Below are 22,565 nucleotides of genomic sequence, written 5' to 3'. Positions count from 1 at the left end.
TTGAAATTCCGATCTCTTGGGACCAGTTGAAATGGCCAACCCAGAGTTCTGGGAAAGTGCCTGGAGCCATCAGAAGTCTATTCAAGCAAGATCTGGGGCCAACAGGAAGCTTAGGAGCTAGCAATTCTCTGGAGATGCTGCCGGACCAAGAGGCAGCATGGCCTATTGGAAAGAGCACCCTCCTGGGAGTCAGAACACCTGGGTTCTAATACCAGCTCTGACAACTGCTTGCTGTGTGACCTTGGGCCAGTAACTTAACTTCTCTGTGCTTCAGTTCTCCTGTTCTCCCTCCTACTTAGACTATGAGCCTCATGCATAACATGGACTGTTTTCAACCTAATTAACTTGACTTCTTTCCCAGTGCTTAGAACAGTGTTTGGTGCGTAGTAAAGTACTTAAATACCACAAATGTGTCTGCCAACTCTGTTACACTGTACTCTCCCAAGATCTAAGTACAGTGCTCTGCACACAGTAAGCATTTAATAAAGTCGATTGACTGAGGAAGTTGTTACTTGCCCCGGTCATAATTTGCTAACCCGAAACAAACCCTGTGAATCTTTACCTCTCTGAATAACCTTCAGAATCCATTCTGGTTGGCTGGGGAAAGTACCATTCACAATCTCCCTTTTAAAATAGCGGGGTGCTTCTATTGGAGTACGTTACTAGCCCTGAGGAGAGGGGGCCAGGAAGTCCTTCCTGCATAAAGATAACAGGAGTTGGAAGCCAGGAGTGCCTGTAGTGTTCAGACCCCATTCAGCCAGCAAGGAGCCTTCGTCAAATCAGAAGCATCCCTGTCTAGGACAGGAACATGATCACAGGCATAAGAAGAAAATTAAAAAAAAAATAAAAAAGGAAGAAAAAGGGAAGGAGGCTGTCTTTCAAAGGCCTAGCTGTCTTTCAAGGGCCGGGGGACTACAAGGCCTACAGCTCCCTGAAATATGTGGTTTCTTTCTTGGATGGGAAATTGACTTTACAGAATTTCATCTGTGACAAACTGTTTGCTGAATGAGTGTTGGAGATCACCGTCGGGTTGGGGAGGCCCATCTCAAACCACTTCCCCTTTGTATCGCCAAAAAAGAACAAAAAAAACCCAAAGACAAAACAGTTTCCTTTGTCAAGTTAGAGAAGCAGGCAAGGCATAGTGGAAAGAACACAGGCCTGGGAGTCAGAAGGACCTGGGTACTAAGCCCAGCTCTGCCACTCATCTGCCATGTGATCTTGGGCAAGTAATTTCACTTCTTCGTGCCTCAGTTACCTCCTCTGTAAAATGGGTATTAAGACAGTGAACCCAGTGGGACAGGGATTGTGTCCAACTTGATTATCCTGAATCTACTCAAGTGCTTAGTACAGTGCCTGGCACATAGTAAGCACTTAAACACCATTTAAAAAAATTTCCATATAAGTGCTAGAAAGACAGTTTGAAAAGGAAGCAATAGTTTGTCAAATGAAGGGAATAAAATTAATCTCTTAATTATAGGAGCCAAAAGTTTATTTTATTTCATAAGCTAAAGCTGTGGTACTCAGCTTACTTAAATCTGGTGCTCATTCCCCCACCCAGCTCCACAGCACTTATGTACATATCTTCAATTTATTATTTATATTAATGTCTGTCTCACTGCTAGACTGCAAACTCATTGTGCTCAGGGAATATGTCTGTTTATTGTTATACTGTACTTTCCCAAGTGCTTAGTACAGTGCTCTGCACACAGAAAGTGCTCAATACAACTGAATGAATGAATAGCTATTAAAAAGAAAAAGCTAAGCACCAGGCATATTTATCCAGCTCTTTGGCTCTTCTTGGAGTTAGTTTTACTTCTGATAAGCTTTCAGAGCGTTTTTTCTTTGGAATTCATCCCTGTTCTTTGAGGGAAAAGAATAACCACCCCAATCGATCCACTTTGGAAATCATTTCTTTCGGACTGACTGGGCAGTTGAGATTTCCTGCACGGCAGGATTTATTTTGCCTGAAAAACAAGAGCATTTCGGATTTACGGCTAGATGACTTTTACTGGCTCTCAGTCTAGACCCACCACTAAATATGGAGAGCTTTCTTGGCTTTGCTTAAACCCTCATTTCTTAAGATGGTCTTGGACAGAAAGGAAAAGAAAAAATAGGGTGGGGTTTGATCTCTATCTTTAAAAGTCTACTGACCCCCCCTTCTAGGCAGGTACAACAAGAAGAACTGTGTTTTTTTAAATGATATTCATTAAGCACTTACTATGACTGTTGTGTGTCAAGCTCCGCAGTTCTCCCCCTCTTTAAGGTCCTCCAGGGAACCTTTTCCAGTAATTCCCAACTGCCCCGAGTCGGGGCAGCCCAACATTTCTCCACACCAATTGGGAACTTCCATCCAGTCCTCAGCACTATATGTTCAATTACCTGTTTTGCTTCCTTTAATACTTCTTCCTCTGGCTTTTGAAATCCGTGAATGATTTTTGTCCATCTACCTCAGACTAGATTGTGAGGCCCTCGAGGGACAAGGATTATAATTTATTCCCCCTTGTGTATTCTTTCCCAGTGCTTAATACAGTGTTCTGCACATAAGAAGTACTTAGAAAATACTATTATTACTTGAGGGAAGGGAATGGGTGCCTTGTGTGTGCTATTGTTGTACTCTCCCAAATGCTCAGACAGTGCCTAGCTTTTAGTGGGTGCCCAATGCCACTGATTGGTTGGGATGCTGCCAAGAGGGACAAAGAATCTTTCACAACTACGGAAAATTACGAATCAGGTAAGATAATGAAGGGGCAATTCGTCCGGCATTCCCTTCTCATAAATCAGTGAGAACCTTTTGGAGACAGCTAAATGCATCAATGGAAATAAGAAGTCATATTTATTGAGTGCTGTGTGCAGTGCCCCGTACTAAGCGCTCGGGAGAGTACAATATAACAGAGTTGGCAGACACGTTTCCTGCCATAATTATTGCTTTGTCCTTTAGCATTCAAATGCATTTTTTTTTGGCCTCACATTAATGACGATCAGATCCCCCGCCGCTCTGTGAGTGCTACTTACATGATTAAGAAATTTGCTGTCCTTGGTGGCCCAGCCGATCTGCATTACTCCTGAAGTGATCACTGTGACTTCATAATACCAAACCCCAGAATCAACACAGAAAGTGCAGCGCACACTTTCAAAAGAAGAGGCATCACAGCGAGCCTTACAAAACAAATGGCATAATTAAGAACCATTAGCATTTAAGAGCCAGGAATCAACTAGACACAACACAGAACATAACAGTCTCTGCTTGGTGGAAAATAACAATAATACTAATGATAATAGCATTTGTTAAGTGTTTACTATGTGTCAAGAACTGTACTGAGCTCTAGGATAGATACAAGATAATCAGGTCTTACATGGGGCTCACAGTCTAAATAGAGAGGACAGGTACTGAATCCCCATTTTGCAGCTGAGGGAACTTTCCTGATTTTCCCACACTTTATGTTTGATAAATGTCAAGTGGAAATACCCTCCCTCAGTTTTGCAAAGAAATCATGCAATGAAAAAAAAAAAATCGAGTGGGCTGGCTATCACTGCTAAGGGGTTCAGTTTCAAATCCTCAGAACGACAACTCATTTTGTTCTGCAGAATCCAAGATTTGTGTGCTTTGTAATTGGCTAGTCTAAAAGTTAGCACAAGCCATTACTTTAGTAAGAAAGTAAGTATGGGACTTAGGTTGTTTAGATGATAATGCTGCCAACTATGGGTTCTAATCTCAGCTCCGCCACATGTCTGCTGTGTGACCTTGGGTAAGTCACTTTGCTGTGTCTCAGTTACCTCAACTGTAAAATGGAGATTAAGATTGTGAGCTCCACTTGAGACAGGGACCATGTCCAACCCGATTTGCTTGTATCCACCGCAGCACTCGGAACAGTGCCTGGCACATAGTAAGTGCTTAACAAATACCATCATCATCATTATTATTGTACTAGTAACTCGCCCTGCCTTCTACTCCATAGGACAGATACATATTTATAAATTACATCTTATAAATGATTTGTTTATATTAATGTCTGTCTCCCCATCTAGTCTGTGAGCTCTTTGTGGGCAAGGAACAGGTCTGCCGACTCTGTTGTATTCTCCTCTCCCAAGTGCTTAATAAAGTGCTCTGCAAATAGTTAGTGCTCAGTAAATACAATTGATGATGATACAATAATATCTTCTAGGAATTATGGTAATGAAAGGTATATCAGAGGGATGTCCAGAATGGGAATCAAGGGTTGAAAATGGCACTGGGACACAATAAAACTAACAGAGACTCAAAGAAGTACCTGAAGCTCCTCCTCTCGATTGTAAGCTTGTTAAGGGCATGAAATGTGACAGCTAATTTGGTTATATTGATTCTATGATCCCCTAGATTCTATTTATTGCTATTGTTCTTGTCTGTCTGTCCCCCAATTAGACTGTAAGCCCGTCAAAGGGCAGGGACTGTCTCTGTTACCGATTTGTACATTCCAAGTGCTTAGTACAGTGCTCTGCACATAGTAAGTGCTCAATAAATACTATTGAATGAATATTGTACTCTCCCAAGCGCTTAGTACAGTGCTTTGCACATAAAGTGCTCAAAAAATACTATTAATTGATTGACTGAAGCTATTCTTTAAACAGCTCTGCATCCACATGACACGTATTTCGTGATCTAGATCTACCATCGCCAAATGGCTCAGTCACTTCCTCCAGAGCCCCAGATACGTCTGGGAAGGGGTTGAGGGCCAGAGAGGGGAAGTATTGGCTTACTTAGAGTGCTGAATCTAAAAATGCCAGTCAAATGAGGAAACTAACCAGCAGGTTGACAAGGATAAATTGACATTTTTTCCCCTGAAATTTCTGGTTTGGAGTTTAAATCGGGAAACATTTTGAACCCAGAAAAATTAAAAAAAAAATACAAAAACACAGCTTTTCCAAAAGAGAAAATATACTGCTTCTGTACCTCCAGTCCATGTGGTGAGATCTTCAGGTATTCACTAACATCATTGCTATTTAACATGGCCTTTATTGTAATCAAATCAACCTTTTCATATGTGAATCGCCTGCCTTCTTTTAAAACTGTGGGAAAAATTGAGTAAAAAATGTCACTTTTAATCAGCCCAATTCTGAAACACACATCTTTCAATAGCTCCAGTTCTGATATATAGTAGTTGTACATTGCAGTGGAATTCAAATGTGGGAATTCATAACCTTGGCTGGGATCCTACATTTTGACAGTTAAAGAGCCACAAGCGAGTCAGGGAAGGAAAGAGGACACGCAATCATTGCTAAATTTTCAACTTCCAATTTGCACCGCCCCACTTTCCAATTCTTGTACTTCATCATCTTCAAGACTGGCCCTTTACAAGGACTTTTTTTTATTATTTTATGAAAAACCACACCCCCACTTCTTAAAAGGGATATGACTGTACAAATGGCAACAGCCAGGCAATGAACCACCCATCATCGTCCAACAGGTAATTCAGCTTTCCAATCTTTCCCACCATCCTCCAGAATCTCCGCCCTCTATACTCTTTCCTTCCATCCCCCAGATCCTCTACCTTTATGCCTCATCTCCATGGTGGTGGTATTAATCCTCCCACCCTCTTAGTGGCAATCAAATGGAAACGGCTTTTGAAAAAGAAGTAAACATTTTGACTACAAAGAATCCACACACTTACAGAGATTGTCTAAACTCCACTGAGCACAGAAACCAACTTGGCGTTTCAGGTAGTCAGGGTTATCTGCCCAAGTCTCCAACATGACAAGCCGGTCACTGATACAGGATTCAGAAACAGTCATTTTATTTTCACCTGTTTGAAGAAAAGCAATTCAGTCTTGAAAAAGTCACTGAACGTATAAATAAATAAAAAAGGGCAGTGCCACTCTAAATTAACACAAATCTAGAGTCAAAGATCAACTTGCTTTTTTGGTAGTTTGTATAAACAATAATGCCCAAAATAAAATCAGGCCTCTTGGACACTCTCTGGAGAAAGGCAGGTTTTTGAACAAGTGTTTGTTCTAGAGAAGAGAGATCCACTGAGATCCAGAAAGGCCCTATTCCTAGCACATATGCTCCCTCTCCACTTCAAAAAAAAAAAAAATCCCAGCATCACAGTGGTAACATTCCCCCTGGAGAAATGACCCAAATAGATCTCCTTCTTGGAGATCATCAAAGAAACATCATAGGAGATTCGTCTCCCCACAATAACCACGCTACACATATGGCTCTATAGGACTGTTGCCCATGACAGATCTTCATGCCACACTATAATGAAAGTTCCCTCTAGACTGTAAACTCACAGTGGGCAGGGATCATATCTACAAATTCTGATATACTGTATTCTCCCGAGCACTTAGTACAAGTGCTATGCATCCAGTAAGCGTTCAATAAATATGACTGAAATTTACTTCGGCATGAGCAATACTAGAATTCCTGTGATATCAAAGTGAGCACGGGAACCTATGCAAAAAATGGAAATAACCAATGAAATGAGTGCCCCCTCCGCTGTGTTCGGCCCATGTCATTGCCAGAGACACCACGCCAAATGCTTACTTGTTTGTGCAAACTTTTCCAATGCGATTAGTGCAAAAAGCATTACTGTAGGATGGGACTGGAAATTCTGAAAGAGAAGTCAAAGATTAATAATAAAACTCAGACATTTCCCTGGTAGAGTGGCAAACGATAAACTTTGCCTTCTTGCTCAACATATTCATACTCTTGAGCAGTCAACAGTTTTAGATAGCTGGGTGTCTGGAACACCTCTTAGTTAGCTGTATAAAATTCAAGGCCAAGATAACTCAGGAATGAGAAACTTTTTCCTCATTTGGAGAATGTGCTGACTTCAGTCGAGAGCTAAACTTGGAACATCTACGTATAATAAAAAAACCCATACACAGACCCATTACACATAGGCGATTTCTGTACCTTTACAAACATTGTAGCAAGTCCTCTGCTATGGAATACAAATTCCTGCCATTCCTACCAAGTGGAATGACCCTTGCCAAGTTGCTATTAGTTTTGCCTGTGGCCTGATATTAACTCAGAGAGGGAAAAGAACAGCTTAGCAGTCCAAAACTCATCTCCCCCTCTAGACTGTAAGCTCATTGTGGCAGGGAACGTGACTGCTAACTCCGCTGTACCATACTCTCCCAAGCACTTATGTTCTATACATAGTAAGCGGTCAATAAATATCATTAAGTGATTTGCTTATTTCATCTTTTTGTCTCTTCCTAATTACACTACAGTAGCAGAGAGGGCATGAACTGAGATATTCGCCCCCAGCAGAAAAATTACAAATCTCAGGAGTTGGAGAGAGGTGTGTGCTTTTCCTGCACTACCAAATTATAAAGGGATTTGGATTGCAGGGCCACTGAAGCACTTAGTAGATTTCTGGTTCCATTTAAAAGAAAATGTACATTAGAGGTTAAGGTTTAAGCATGCACCCCTAAAGCATTACCACTGAAAAGGGAAGAGACCATGGAAACTAATTTCCTAAGTAAGCAAGCGAGAACAAGTGCTTTTTGTCAGTAATAATAGTGGTATTTGTTAAGTGCTTTCTACGTGCCAAGCACTGTTCTAAACTCTGGGGTAGGTACAAAGGTAATCAAATCAGGTTGGACACAGTCCCTATCCCACGTGGGGCTCACTGTCTTAATCGCCATTTTACAGATGCAGGAACTAAGGCATGGGGAAGTTATGTGACCTGCTCAAGGTCACACAGCAGACAAGTGGCAGAGCGGTGACTAGAACATATCTTTTTGCCTTCCAGGCCTGTGCTCTTCCCACTAGGTCATGCTGCTTCTCAATTGTCCTTGTAGGCAATGTTTTGATTGTAACTCATATTTCTGCCACAAATCACAGTCTATGTGCCTAGCTTATAACGTTTCTTTAACATATTCCTTGACTTTTACCCTTTTCTTCTAAGCTGTGGTCAAACTTTCCAGCCCTTGGTTCTTTTAAAAGGACTTTTCTATAAGGGGTAATCCTTGTGTTTCAAAATGGCAAAATTATTTCTACGACTGAACACCTCTCTATTCACATTTCCCATTCACCTCTAGTGAAGCTGTTGAGCTGCAAATCCTGGATATTCTAGCTGTGGAAATTCATCCCTCCAAAACTGCCCCTCTAAGACCGTAAACTCCCCTGTAGACTGTATGCTCCTAGTAGGCAGTGGTTGTATCTGTCACCTCTATCATACTGTACTTTCCCAAGTGTTTAACACAGTGCTCTGCACATAGTAAGCACTCAAATTCCACTGACTGTAGGACTGAGTTCGAAAGTCATGAATCTCTCCACAGTTCAGTTTCCTCAAATCTATATAATCACTTAGCAGAACTTGTGGATAGCCTGTCATGATTACTTCGCAAAGTTCACAGCTAGATTATATATTTTACTTTAAATTTCAATGATTTCTACCATTCAAAGGCAGTTGGAAAAAATATGGCTTCATTTAAAATGCTGAGTTCATTCTATGTGGCTCTGACACTTCAAAGCAACTATCAACAATTCAATAGGGAAAATGGACCATTTAATGTTCTTTTACAAGAGAGGAGTTCAGTGACTTGAACTCCTGGTTTTGATTCAATACTTACCAGACTCTGAAGCAAATATTCCAAAATTCCTGGGCTAAGTAAGCTTATACTTGCAGGACCTGTCCAAAAACACAATGAATATGCTGCATGTTATGTGCATCTCTTCACATTAGAGACAGAGTTTAAGGAGGGTTATTTTTGTGCAGATCCAAAATATCCAACTGAATTTTAACACTAAACTTAGAATTCCCTATTAAATGTGTTTCTAGGCCCAAGTTTTCAGATTTCTATAAACGTTCAGTCAAGGTTTCAAAAGATGAAACTACCCTGTCACTGGCCTCCGAAATGGACCCTACTTTTCCTGTACTTTAAAATCAGAAAGACTTTTGACAAAGGGTCCTCTTTCACGGCCAAAGCGATATCATTGCCATTTGATGGTCTGCCATTTAGGGAAAGCAAGTAATATCCACATTAAAATGAACATCTGGGAGGTACTTGCCTTTACTTTCAGTATGACTAGCAGGAACACCCTACTGAAACAATGTCAACAAGGGTCAAAGAAGCATGAACCCCGAGTTTCTGAAGAGGACCTCGAGTTTCAGCTGAAGTCCAGGAGGGCCTAGGTCTCATTTCTAGGGTTAAGCTGCTGCTGCATCAACACAGTAGCTTCCAGAATGTTCCTGGACTGCTGGAACGTAGTCCAACGGACAGCCATATAGGTACAAAATCATTGCTCTTACATGAAAGCATCAGGGACACTCGAAAGCTCTACTATTGCATGTAGTATGTGTCTACCAACTCTGTTATTTCACACTCTCCCAAGCACTTCATATAGCACTCTGCACAGAGTTAGCATTCAAAAAATACTACCGACTGATTGTAACGGCACGCAACGAGGGGGCTGGAGAGCTTATTGAGAAGCGTGGACTGGGTTTGAGTTTGGCTGGCATGATTCGACCCAAATGCAGGATTGCTATTGATACATGCTATGCTATCAACACATGCTGCAATTTTCCAGTCGTTCACTACACTAAGAACATTGGTGTATAATAAAAGGACATTTTAAAGTTTTTTATTATCGAAAACTAGACTGTAAGCTCATTTTGGGCAGGGAACATATCTATTAACTCTGTTGTACTTTTCCAAGTGCTTAGTACAGTGCTCTGATCAGAACCAATAATTATTTATTTGTTAAAAGGACTAGAAAAAAACTGTTAGGCACTGAATTTTCTTTCAGTGAAAGTGCTAGTGCAACGGTCTCCAAAGTGTGATTTCTGATGGCCCTCTATTCAGTCCACATATATTTGTCAAACTATAATAAAAACGGGGAGAAAAATGCTTCCAAGTGCTCTACCTATTAGCTAAAATGATGTATGTTGGATAAATATATGGTATATGTAAGGAATGTGTTATGCTGGCCTTAAATTGCTAAATTTGATCTTCTGCCAGCCAATGCCCCACCTCGGGTGAAATTTTTAGCAACCTCGACATACGGGGTTGGGTCAAAGCTACCAAAGAACAGAGTTCCCCCTGAGAGTCAAACACCATTTGAGAATTGCTTTCTGAATGCGCCTCATAGTTACCTGCCAGTTTCTCAGCTAAGCATCCTAGAACTGCAGTTGTGTTACGGTGTTTGGCAGGGTGACTTGCATCCTGGCAGGCAACATTTCCATTTAAATTTAGAATTTCGGTCAACTTCTGCAGAGCATCCTAGAAAGCAAAGGAGTTCAAGATAGCTTGAAAAAAGTGTGTACACACACACACACACACACACACACTTTCTACCAATTCAATGCCGTGCAAGCACTAAATCGGCTCCAACAAAATCAGGACCTACATTCTGCAGGAGGGATGGAAATAGTAATCTAAATTTGTTGCACCATCTATAAGACCAACCTCAAAGTGATATTACTTTATTACTTTACTGTGGCATGGAACACCCTCCCTTCTCATATCCAACAATTAGTCTCCACTCCTTCAAAGCCTTATTGAGGGCTCATCTCCTCCAAGAGGCCTTCCCTGACTCAGCCCTCCTTTCCTCTTCTTCCACTCCCTTCTACACTGCCCTGACTTACTCGCTCCCTGTATTCATACCTACTCCCAGCCCCACAGTAATTATGTACATATCTGTAAATTTATATTAATGTTTGTCTCTTCCTCTAGGATGTAAGCTCATTGTGGGCAAGAAATATGCCAGTTTATTGTTGTATTGTACCCTCCCAAGAGCTTAATACAGTGCTCTGCACCCAGCAAGCGCTCAATAAATATGACTGAATGAAGTGCTGCCTGATAAACCCAGTGTCATTCCGACATCTCTGCTGGGAACTAAGTACAGCTTTGTATTCTGTTCATTTTAAGGGAATCCTGAACTTGGCAGGAGGCATCTAGAACCAACAATTTAAGAGCTAAAAGTTTTTACTCTTTTCTGGCCAAGGCAGCTTCTTTCTTCAAAATAATTATAATGTCAATTAGAGTTTTCAAAACCAGAGTTAAAAATAGACACCAGCCCCGTGTCTAACCCCTGCCCACGAAAAAAACCAAAAACGGCATTTAAGCGCTCACTAGCTGCAATGCACTGGGGTCGATACAATACAATCACATCAGACACAGATCCCATTCCACATGGGGATCACAGTCTACGGGGGACGGAGAACAGCTATGTAATCTCCATTTGATGAGAAAACCAAAGAGAAGTTAAATGACTCTCCCAAGGTCACACAATAGAAGCCACCTGACTCCCAGCCTGTGCTCCATGCCAACGCTTCAAGTGCAAAGTAGAGGAAGTTTCCCATTTTGCCATTGTTTATGATCATTTCCTTTGCTAGGCACACCTACTTCAAGTCCAATCCCAATGCCTGGCATAGTGCTCTGCTCCTAATAGTAAACATTCAGTAGAAAACGTGTGGGTTAGAATTGAGTCAATCAGCCTAAACAGGAGTGACTGTGGACAGCAGTAGCAGTAATATTCAATCTGTCCCCAGATCCAGTCGGTTCTATCTTCGCAACACCTCTAGATTCCACTCTTTCCTTTCCATCCAAACTACCGCCATGCTGATTCAGGCATTTATCACATCCCGCCTTGACTACTGCATCAGCCTTCTCGCTGAGCTCTCCGCCTCCTGTCCCTCCCCACTCCTGACTATACTTCATTCTGCTGCCCGGATCATTTAATCTACAAAGTTCAGCCCATATGTCCCCTCTCCCCAAGAACCTCCAATAGTTGCCCATCCACCATTGCCTTCAAGACACTCAAACAGCTCACCCTTTCCAACCGATTTTCTACTACAACCTAGTCCATACACTCTGCTCCTATACCGCCAACCGACTCGCTGTACCTCGATCTCGTCTATCTCACTGCCAACCCACTCGCCCATGCCCTCCCACTGGCCTGGAACTCCCTCTCCCTTCTTACATAATAGATGACCTTATTAAAGCCTTATTAAAATCACTTCTCCTCTAAGAAGTCTTTCCAGACTAATCCCTCATCTCTCCAACTGTCTCCCTTAAGCACTTGATATTCACCCTACTCTCAGCCCCACAGCACTTATGAACATAGTTTTAAATTATTTTAATGTCTGTCTCCCCATCTAGACTGTAAGCTCCTTGTGGGCAGGGACTGTGCCTACTGAATCTCCCATGTGCTCTGCACCCAGTAAGCATTCAATAAATACCACTGAACGGTCCATTAAATTAACTGACTAAGCCCAAGGATCTGACAATTTCTGTCCCACTCGGGGGTCACAGCTTAAGGGGGAAGGAGAATGGGTATTTAATCCTCATTTTACAGACGATGAAATTGAGGCACAGAGAAGTGAAGTGTCTTCCTTAGATCACCCCTCAGGCAAGTGGTGAGACCAGAATTAGACCTTTATAAGTCTTGATTCCCAGACTTATGCTCTTTACAATGGATGAGGCTGTTACCGCCAGAACACTAGAAGGTTTTTGATAGGGTTTTTAAAATAGCAAGTTGAAAAACCCGAGTATTTGTAGCTATAAATGTTGCATTAATGTAACAAGGTATAAGCAAGTGCTTTTGGAAAATGTATGGCAAAGAGTCATCAAACCTATAATCACACTGCTTCCTGAATCTAAATTCCTAATAGTCACAATAGCGAGATCTATATTGTGTTCTTGGTGTGCAAAGTACTTGGTGTGCAAAATGATAGGGAACTAGAAGAAATGGAAGCACAATTTAGGATGACTAAGCAAAGATCACTTATGACTGAAGACATTACAGTGAAATAGAATGACCAATTTCTTCCACGAACTCCACCCTCTTCGTTAAGTAAACACTAGCAGAACTCAAACCCAGAATCGAGGGCAAGCGACTTTCTAACCAAAAGGTTTCATTTCACCTTTCACAGTCATAAATCAGCGCTCAAAGAGGATCCTGCCAAACAACAAGACTTCCAAAAGTGCTTCATCCATTAGTGTTCTTAACGTTTCTTTAGCAACCTCAAGTCTCATTATTTAAAACAAAGCAGTAACAACAGATACCCTCTATCTCCCACTGCACTTAACAGCTAATCATCTCATTTCCTTACTTTCCTTCTTGACCAAACTCCTCAAATGGATTGTATATACCCACTGATTCGACTTCCACTCCACTAACTCTTCTTAGTCCACTGCAATCTGGTTCTCACTTCCCCACTCCACTGAGATCACACTCTCCGAAGTCCCCAAGGACCTCAAACAGACCAAACAGTCTCTGTTTTAGCCTACTCCTTAACCTCTCAGGTGCCTATGATGGAGACCATACCTTTCTCCTGGAAATACCCCCAAGCTTGGTTTTACTAATACAGTTCTCCTCTATGGCTGTTACATTGAAAGCTCCTTGAGGGGAGGCATTACGTCCACCTATTGTATTCTTTCAAGTCCTTAATATACTGTACTCTTCATATCTGACAGGACACTACTCTCTCCACCTTCAAAGCTTTAATCAAAAGCACATCTCCTCCAGGAGGCTTTCCCCGACTAAGCCCTCATGCGTTCTCTGCTCCCTCTCCCTTCTACGTTACCTTTCCACTTGGATTTGCACCCTTAAATCACCCCATTCTCAGCCCCACGGCGCTTATGTACATATCTATAATTTATTTATGCTAACGTCTGCCTCCCCTTCTAGATTGTAAGCTTCCTGTTGACAGGGAACATGTCCACAAACTCTGTTACATTGTTCTCTGCCAAGTGTTTAGTACAGTGCTCTGCGCTCACATACTATTGATTGATTGCATCCAGTTGGCACTCAATTAAAACCTCAGAATGACTGATTACTTTCCCAATCTCATGTATCATTTCTTCTTCTGCCTCTTAACTGTGGGTGACTCTCAAGGCTCTACTCAGAGTCCCCTTCTTCTCACAGGAAGTTCATCCCGCTCCCCAAATTTCAACTATCATGTTTATGTCACTCACAAATTTACCTCAAAAGCCCCCACCTCACACCTGCTCTACCATCATACACTATTTCCTTGTGCCTTCAAGACAGCTCTACAAGCATATCTTACTGGCATCTCAAGCTCAATATGCCCAAAACCCACTTTCAAATCCACTCCTCCTCATCAGTTTCCTATGAAACTTCATTCAATAGTATTTATTGAGCGCTTACTATGTGCAGAGCACTGTACTAAGCGCTTGGGATGAACAAGTCGGCAACAGATAGAGAGAGTCCCTGCCGTTTGACGGGCTTACAGTCTAATCGGGGGAGACGGACGGACGAGAACAATGGCACTAAACAGCGTCGAGGGGAAGAACATCTCGTAAAAACAATGGCAACTAAATAGAATCAAGGCGATGTACAATTCATTAACAAAATAAATAGGGTAACGAAAATATATACAGTTGAGCGGACGGGTACAGTGCTGTGGGGATGGGAAGGGAGAGGTGGAGGAGCAGAGGGAAAAGGGGAAAATGAGGCTTTAGCTGCAGAGAGGTAAAGGGGGGATGGCAGAGGGAGTAGAGGGGGAAGAGGAGCTCAGTCTGGGAAGGCCTCTTGGAGGAGGTGATTTTTAAGTAAGGTTTTGAAGAGGGAAAGAGAATCAGTTTGGCGGAGGTGAGGAGGGAGGGCGTTCCAGGACCGCGGGAGGACGTGACCCAGGGGTCGACGGCGGGATAGGCGAGACCGAGGGACGGCGAGGAGGTGGGCGGCGGAGGAGCGGAGCGTGCGGGGTGGGCGGTAGAAAGAGAGAAGGGAGGAGAGGTAGGAAGGGGCAAGGTGATGGAGAGCCTTGAAGCCTAGAGTGAGGAGTTTTTGTTTGGAGCGGAGGTCGATAGGCAACCACTGGAGTTGTTTAAGAAGGGGAGTGACATGCCCAGATCGTTTCTGCAGGAAGATGAGCCGGGCAGCGGAGTGAAGAATAGACCGGAGCGGGGCGAGAGAGGAGGAAGGGAGGTCAGAGAGAAGGCTGACACGGTAGTCTAGCCGGGATATAACGAGAGCCCGTAATAGTAAGGTAGCCGTTTGGGTGGAGAGGAAAGGGCGGATCTTGGCGATATTGTAGAAACCTCCTAGGCGCTACAGCACTAGCACTTGCCCTGTCCCAGAAGCCCCCAACTTTGGTCATACTCACCATAATAAGACTGATAAGACTTGTGGCTGTCTTTCATTCAGTGTTTCGCTAGATCCTGCCTGTTTTTATTTTTCCTAATGATATTTTTTAAATGTTTACTAAGTGTCAAACTTTATTCTAATCATTAGAGTAGGTCCAAGTTAATTAGGTTGGACACAGACCCTGTCCTCCATGGGGCTTAGAGTTTAAAGAGGATAGAGAACAGATATTGAAGCCCCATTTTACAGCTGAGGAAACTGAGGCAGAGAGAAGTGACTTGCCCAAGGTCACACAGCAAGCAATTACAGTTAATATCCAGGTCTTTCTGACTTACAGGCTTGTGCAGTCTCCATTGGGCCACGCTTCTTTTTCTTCCGATTTCTTGACTCTATTTATTGCCCTTGACTCTATTTATTGTCATTGTTCATGTCTGCCTGTCTCCCCCGATTAGACTGTAAGCCCATCCAAGGGCAGGGACTGTCTCTATCTGTTGCCGATTTGTACATTCCAAGCGCTTAGTACAGTGCTCTGCACATAGTAAGCGCTCAATAAATACTGTTGAATGAATGAATTTCCCAGACCCGCCCCCTTCCTCTCTATCTAAACCACCACCACGGTGTAGACATGCACCCTCTGCATAGTAGGCTACTGGGATCAGTCTGCTCACTGGTCTCCCTTTCTCCAACCTGTAGGACACTTCATTGTGCAGATGATCCTCCCAAAATGTCTTTCAACACCCATCTCTCTACGCCTTAAAAACCTTCAACAGCCACTTATTTCCCTCCACGTCAAGCAGGATCTCTTTACATTTGGCTTTAGGTATTCCATCAGTTCTTTCCCTCTAACACAGCAACCGTCTTCTCCCACTTTGCTCCAGCTGGCACTCTTCTCGTCTTCGAAAGTTACTCTCTCACTGTGCCTCGTACTCACCACTACCATCTTCGAGCCCTTGTTCGCACCCTTCCTTCAGCCTAGAACTCCCTCCCTTCTGCAAATCCACAAGACCGCAGCTTCAGGCTATCTTCAAGTCCTCCTGAAAGCATTTGCCAAATGAACTCCATCTTCCCACACTGCATCACACCTAAATGTATTCACCTACTCTTAACACTTAACTCAGGGTTGACCTAAATTCTATTTATCAATTTATCCTTTCACACTCTGCTAATAGCAGCTGCTGTTTCCTTATCCTCCTCCAAGCCTGAATGGCTTGGGTGTCAGTTTCCTCTTTAGAAAGCCAGCTCTTCAAGGGCTGTGATCATCTCTCTCACTCAATTGTACTCTTCAAAGTGCAAAGCAGGCACTCAAATACTAATGACATTTAATTTTTTAAGAAGAAAAGGATGTGCAAGATTGCTGTGGAAAAAGAAAGATGCCGGCAAATTTGAGCAGCCTAAAGTTCTGCTTCCAGAAGGAAGAATCCTGCTAAGACCAGAAGAGACTTCTTTTGCTTTCACCTTTAGTTTTCTGATTTGAAAGCTCCAAAGTTTATTGACAATGAACTGCTTTGTAATAATAACGATAATAATAATAATGACGGCATTTGTTAAGCGCTTGCTATGTGACAAGCACTGTTCTACGCACTGCAGTAGAAACAAGGTAATCAGGTTGTCCCACGTGGGCCTCACAGTCTTAATCCCCATTTTACAGATGAGGTAACTGAGGCACAGAGAAGTTAAGTGGCTTGCCCAAAGTCACACAGCTGATAAGTGGAGGAGCCAGGATTAGAATCCATGACCTCTGACTCCTAAACCATGCTCTTTCCACTAAGCCACTCTGCTTCCCAAGAGAAGGGGATTTAGTCTGATATGTCTAGTAGCTAAATTAGAGAGGTTAGCCAGAGCAGATACAAACTAATCAGGTTGGACACAGTCCACATCCCACTTGGGTTCACACTCTTAATCCCTGCTTTACAGATGAGGTAACTGAGGCACAGACAAGTTAAGTGACTTGCCCAAGGTCACACAGCAGGCAAACGCAGAGCCAGCATTAAGACCTAGGAACTTCTGAATCCTGGGCCCATGTTCTATCCATTAGACCACACTGCTTCTCATTGGCCACTCTTCCTCTAATCATATTTAGGCATGTATGTGGACCCTATAGAGATTACATTTGCATTTACTCACTTTAGTAGGCAAAGGACACTCATCCAGTAGTAACGTTATAACAGCTGGTCCCAGTGGATCTTCTAACGGTATAACTCTAATTAAAGACTGGACAACTTCCAACCATCCTTCATCTGGAAACATGAAGATTCAGAACACATTAAAAAATATGAAGATAAATCATAAACGTTTATAAACTCACTCCATTCCAAAATCAAAAATCCTGTTTGGATTTGACTTCAGCTTTTTTGGGAGCCAACACTCATAATAGCTGCTTGAAAGCATACTTGGTTAAGTCATCTTAAATTTATAATATTCTGGGGCTTTGTCTTGGGAGAACAACAACTTTGTTCTTAGGATTAAAGACTGGAATCACCTCAAGTATTCGATTAGAGTTTTGCTCCAAAGATTTAAAATGTATCAAAAAAAAAAGTTGCATTCCCAAGAAACTCTATTATTACCTAAAGAATGCTTCCGGAAATCATATTCCTAATTCCACAACACCAAAGTTTAAAGACTGACTTTTCATCTTGGCCCACACAGTCAGTCAATGCCTGCCTGACAATTAAGAGGCTGAAAGACCATTTTCTGTTTTTAAGCAAGACAATACTCTTTGGAAGGTTCATTCAATGTGCACGCACAATGTCTGGCACATATACCCAAGGAGTTTCCACAGAGGCAGGTTTTTCACTCATTACATTGCATATTAGTATATTTAAGAATCTGTTACTTAATGGGAAGAAAAGACCTCATTGAAAACATTATGGAATTCAAAGCAAAATTGAAGATTATTTGCCAAAAACAAAACAGAGATATCTCCATTCTCCTTGAATCTGAGGCAGTGCTTTATGGGAAAAATGAAAGAAAAAGGGTATTCATCTTGCCTCCGTGACAGTTTGGGGAGGCATGTCTCAAGAGTCTCTGCCCCCAAAAAACCACTACTTACAACAACAACAACAAACAACAGCAAAAATAGCTCTGGAAGTGAGCTCATAAGGAGATGGCCAATTTAAGATCTGGCTAAATGACCACTGGAAATTCAGCCAACGTGGAAGGGAACAAAGTACTTAATTCTGCTCTTCTCAGGTAGATGTAGGAGGAAGAGAAATTTTAGTTGCAAAGTATTCATTCATTCAATAGTATTTATTGAGCGCTTACTATGTGCAGAGCACTGTACTAAGCGCTTGGAATGAACAAGTCGGTAACAGAGTAGAATGAATGCAGATTCTCAACAGAGTTCTGGTTATAGAGGAAGCTGATTTTTTTTTTTCCTAATTCACATACACACTGGGACCAAAGGTGACTATGGAAATGGTCCTAATTCTAACACTGCCAGATACTCAAGTCCAGAGGTTACAGGTCACAAGGTCCAGTACATCCCAGATCTTGTGTGTTGGGAGGCCTCTGAGGCAAGCTGGGAGTCAGGGAGGAAAAAAGTGAGTCTATTTAAATTATATATAAAAGATAGGCACACCAGAAAGGCTTAGAATAATTTCACATTTTCAAAAAAAAATTTAAATATGTTTGGAATACCCAAGCAACTTACTCAGCTTCAGTCATACTGTCATACTTGTTAGCATGATAAGAACCCTACATTTTGAGTGGTTGTGTGCATTCTGAATAAAATGGTTGTGGCATTTCTCTGAATAGTACACACAGAAGTACTGAATGAAAAAAGACCTTGAATACCTGTTTCTGCCATTTCGTGCAATGTGATCATTGAATAGGGAGGTTCCTGGTCACTGAAAAATAAATATTTATGAGTAGATTTGACAAAATCATAAATGACAGTTTTGAACCAAAATTCAAGGATCAGAGATAAGGTAGAGAGTGAGTCTATGTGAATTGAGGGAAGAAAGGGAGGAAGGAGAAAAAAGTACCCTTAAAATGTGAGCCTTAAAAGATTAAGAATAATCCAAAATTCATTCTGTGAAGCCAATCATAACCACAATGACAGCCACCCAAAACAAGAGACGCAGTAAAGACGGTCATTGTGGTTGGGTGGAAAGTGCTCTGGTCTAAGAGTTATGGGTCTGTGTTTCCATTCTCAGTTCCTCTTCCCGCCATATGTAAGGCCTTCAGGGAGATCCTTCGATTTTCTCATTTGTCTCGCAAGCCCACGACCTTGGCGTTGTCCTTGACTCTCTCACTCCACCTGCATATTCAGTCTGTCACCAAATTCTGTTGGTTCTACTGTCACACCATCTCTAGAGTCTGCCCCGTCCTCTCCACCCAAACTGCTGCCCCGCCGGTCCAAGCACTTGTCCTATCTGGCCTCGGCTACCTCATCAGCCTCCAAGCTGAACATCGGCCTCCAGCCTCTCCCCTCTCCAGTCCACACCTTAGTCTGCTGTTTGTATCATTTTTCTTACAAAGAGATAATGAAAATTCTTCGGCACATCTCCCCACTCCTCAATAACCTATAACCGTCAATGACTGTCCTGCCTTCTCCACATCAAAAACACAGGCTCCTCACCACTGGTTTTAAGGCTCACAATCAGCTCTCTCGCTCCAACCTATCCTTGGTCCTCTCCCACTCCACACCTAGCCTGCACACTTCACTCTAGCACCAACCTACTTAAAGTGGCTCATATCTCTTTTCTCGTTACCACCTTGCTCACTCCCTCTCTCTGGGCTGGAGCTCCTCACCCCATTCATATTTGACACACCACCATACTTCCCATCTTCAAAGCCCTACTAAAAATCACACCTCCTCCAAAAAACCTTCTCTGATTAGCTCCTCACCTCATTCTCCCTTCCATCTGAGCCACCTATGCACTTTGATACTCACTCCACTCTTGCTCCAACTTTTACTGTTACAATTATTATGGCCCTTTTTAAGTGCTTATTATAGTGCCAAGCACTATACAAAACGTGGGGGTAGATACAAGATAATCAGGGCAGATACAGTCGCTCTCCCACAGGGGGTTCATAGTTTAACTAGGAGGAAGGGAATGTTTTGCAAAAAATTGTAAAAGTTTGGTTGTTATAAAATGTAATTCATCTTACAGATTAGGAAAAGGCACAGAGAAGTGAATTTGCCCAAGGTCACACAGCTGACAAGTGGTGGAGCTAGGATTAGATCCCAGGTCCATGGTTGTTCCACTAGGCCACGCTGCATCCATATATATAATTATGGTATTTGTCAAGCGCTTAATATGTACCAAGCACTGCTCTAAGCACTGGGGTAGATCCAAGTTGATCAGGCTGGAGACAGTATCTATCCCACATGCGGCTCATATTCTTAATAATGAACTTATATACGTATTTTTGTACTCTGTTGCTTCCTCTTTAATGTCTGTCTCCCCCACTAGACTGTAAGCTTCTGAAGGGCAGGGATGGTGTCTACCAAACTGTACCATGTACTTAGTACAGTATACTTTACACAGTACACGCTTATTAAATAAGGTTGAATGACTAACAATAAGGATAACGTCATCTGCCCCATATCTATCTCCAGAGATGCTGGAACAATGGGAGAGATAAACAGATCAGTTCAGAGTTCCCTGAAAGGGAAGTCCTATAGAAATTTAAGGTGGTGGTAATTACTCATTGCTACATCTCAGTTCTACTCTGGTCCACTTTAAGGACTAGCGAATATGCATTCATGAAGGTTGGAATGAAACTTTCCCTTTGAAAAGATGTAGATTGATTAAAAGAAAAAAAAGAATGGGGGAAAACAATGCATATTGAATTGATTAGAATAATGCTTTTTGAGAAATCACAGGACAATCATTTGCACAGCAGGCCTCCAACTGGATGCCTACTACATTTAAACTGCTGCACTTAAAGCAACCCTGAGCTCCAGATGTAGCTATATTTAAGGCTGTTCAAGGAATATGCCAAGAACAGGAGAGTTTTTTTGGGTTTTTTTTACAAGCACTGGGAATAGTATGGCAAGTGTGATCACATTATATTTACAATCCTGAACACGTGAAAATTCATGTACTGCTAACAGAATCAAGCCCCAGTGTAGTATTACTAGGGAAGCAGTATGGCTCAGTGGAAAGAGCCCGGGCTTGGGAGTCAGAGGTCATGGGTTCTAATCCCGGCTCTGCCACTTGTCAGCTGTGTGACTTTGGGCAAGTCCCTTAACTTCTCTGGGCCTCAGTTACCTCATCTGAAAAATGGGAATTAAGATTGTGAGCCCCAAGTGGGACAACCTGGTTACCTTGTTTTCCCACCCCCCAACTTTCCAGGGCTTAGAACAGTGCTTGGCACATAGTAAGCACTTAAATGCCATCATTATTATGGTCATTATGACAATACTGTTAGCAAAAATAGGTAACGCTGTCTTAGGGAATTTTGGGGTTTGTTTTCCAACAACACACACCAAACACCTAAACTTATGGAAACTGAAAAGAATCTAAGAGAGAAAACACAGACCAATGGAAAAGTCATCTCTTAAGATTCTCAGGCTAGATTTCAAGGTGAATGAAATGACTGTGGAATGTACCTGATAATTTTCCTTAAGGCAAGGCTCTTGCTAATAGCCCAGAACCCTTTATTAGTTTGCTTTCCACCCAAGAAGACTGCAAAATAGGGAAATACATAGGCTAATAATAATCTTTAATACTCATCCACCAAAAATTGCCACTTTGCTTCATGGTAAACATTAATTTACTCTAGTATTTAAAGGAAAATGAGGGAAAATTGGCTTTTAAAAGTCCTTAGATACTAAAATATGTACATTGCATCAAAAAAAACCTAAAGCACAAACTTTTCACATGACACAAATATGTTTTATATGAAAAGAAATTTACAGAGTGGCATGCTCAAACTTGCAAGTGGACCAGGGTTCTAATTCTGCCTGGGCCTCTTACAAGCCGTGTGACCTTCGGCAAGTCACTTAACTTCTCAGTGTTTCAGTTTCTTCATCTGTATAATGCTTACAGATGTTTAGAATGTGAGCCCAGTGCTTCAATTTCCTCATCTGTAAAATGCTTACTGATGTTTTAGAATGTGAGCCCCATGTGGGACAGAGACTGTGTCTGACATGAATGACTTGCATCTAATCCACAGTAAACACTTAAATTCAACAATTACTAATTCTAGTTAGATTAAAAAAGTGGAAAGAGAGCAACGTGTTCTAACATACTAAGATATGTTCTTCCAGTTGAATAGTATCTTTCCAGAAAAACAGGAGGGAAGAAAAGATGATGGCGTGTGTCAATCATTTTAGAAACAATTCTCTCCTACAAGCTGTCGTCCTGTTGCCTTTTAAGTTTGCTTTGAGGGCCGTATAAACTTTAAGAGGCTTATAATTCCACTCCTTCCAATGACACGTCAAGAGTATCGTCTTTACCAATTACTATCTTCAAAAATTTCAACTGCTATTCTTTACCCTTTTAAAATAACCTGCATAGGGAAGAGTTGTTTACCTTGGCTTTCCTTTGTCATAGTAAATATTTCCTAAAAAGAT

At 42.0% G+C, this 22,565-nt stretch overlaps 1 protein-coding gene across 3 annotated transcripts in view; it reads right to left on the bottom strand.

Moving 5' to 3' along the window:
* RSPRY1 (ring finger and SPRY domain containing 1) overlaps positions 1-22,565 on the bottom strand; it is a 58,462-nt gene that overhangs the window by 12,349 nt on the left and 23,548 nt on the right. For all 3 annotated transcript variants that reach the window (XM_039913486.1, XM_029075617.2, XM_029075618.2), the window contains 8 exons: positions 18,833-18,885; positions 17,165-17,277; positions 10,083-10,209; positions 8,560-8,618; positions 6,521-6,587; positions 5,646-5,777; positions 4,928-5,043; positions 3,013-3,156 (listed from right to left, as the gene is read on the bottom strand). In XM_039913486.1, the coding sequence (XP_039769420.1) occupies positions 3,013-3,156; positions 4,928-5,043; positions 5,646-5,777; positions 6,521-6,587; positions 8,560-8,618; positions 10,083-10,209; positions 17,165-17,277; positions 18,833-18,885 (811 nt within the window). The remainder of the gene's footprint in view (positions 1-3,012; positions 3,157-4,927; positions 5,044-5,645; positions 5,778-6,520; positions 6,588-8,559; positions 8,619-10,082; positions 10,210-17,164; positions 17,278-18,832; positions 18,886-22,565) is intronic.

This window comes from Ornithorhynchus anatinus, chromosome 11 (assembly GCF_004115215.2).
Source record: "Ornithorhynchus anatinus isolate Pmale09 chromosome 11, mOrnAna1.pri.v4, whole genome shotgun sequence".
Classification (NCBI taxonomy): domain Eukaryota; kingdom Metazoa; phylum Chordata; class Mammalia; order Monotremata; family Ornithorhynchidae; genus Ornithorhynchus; species Ornithorhynchus anatinus.
This window is presented reverse-complemented; position numbering and strand designations above follow the sequence as displayed.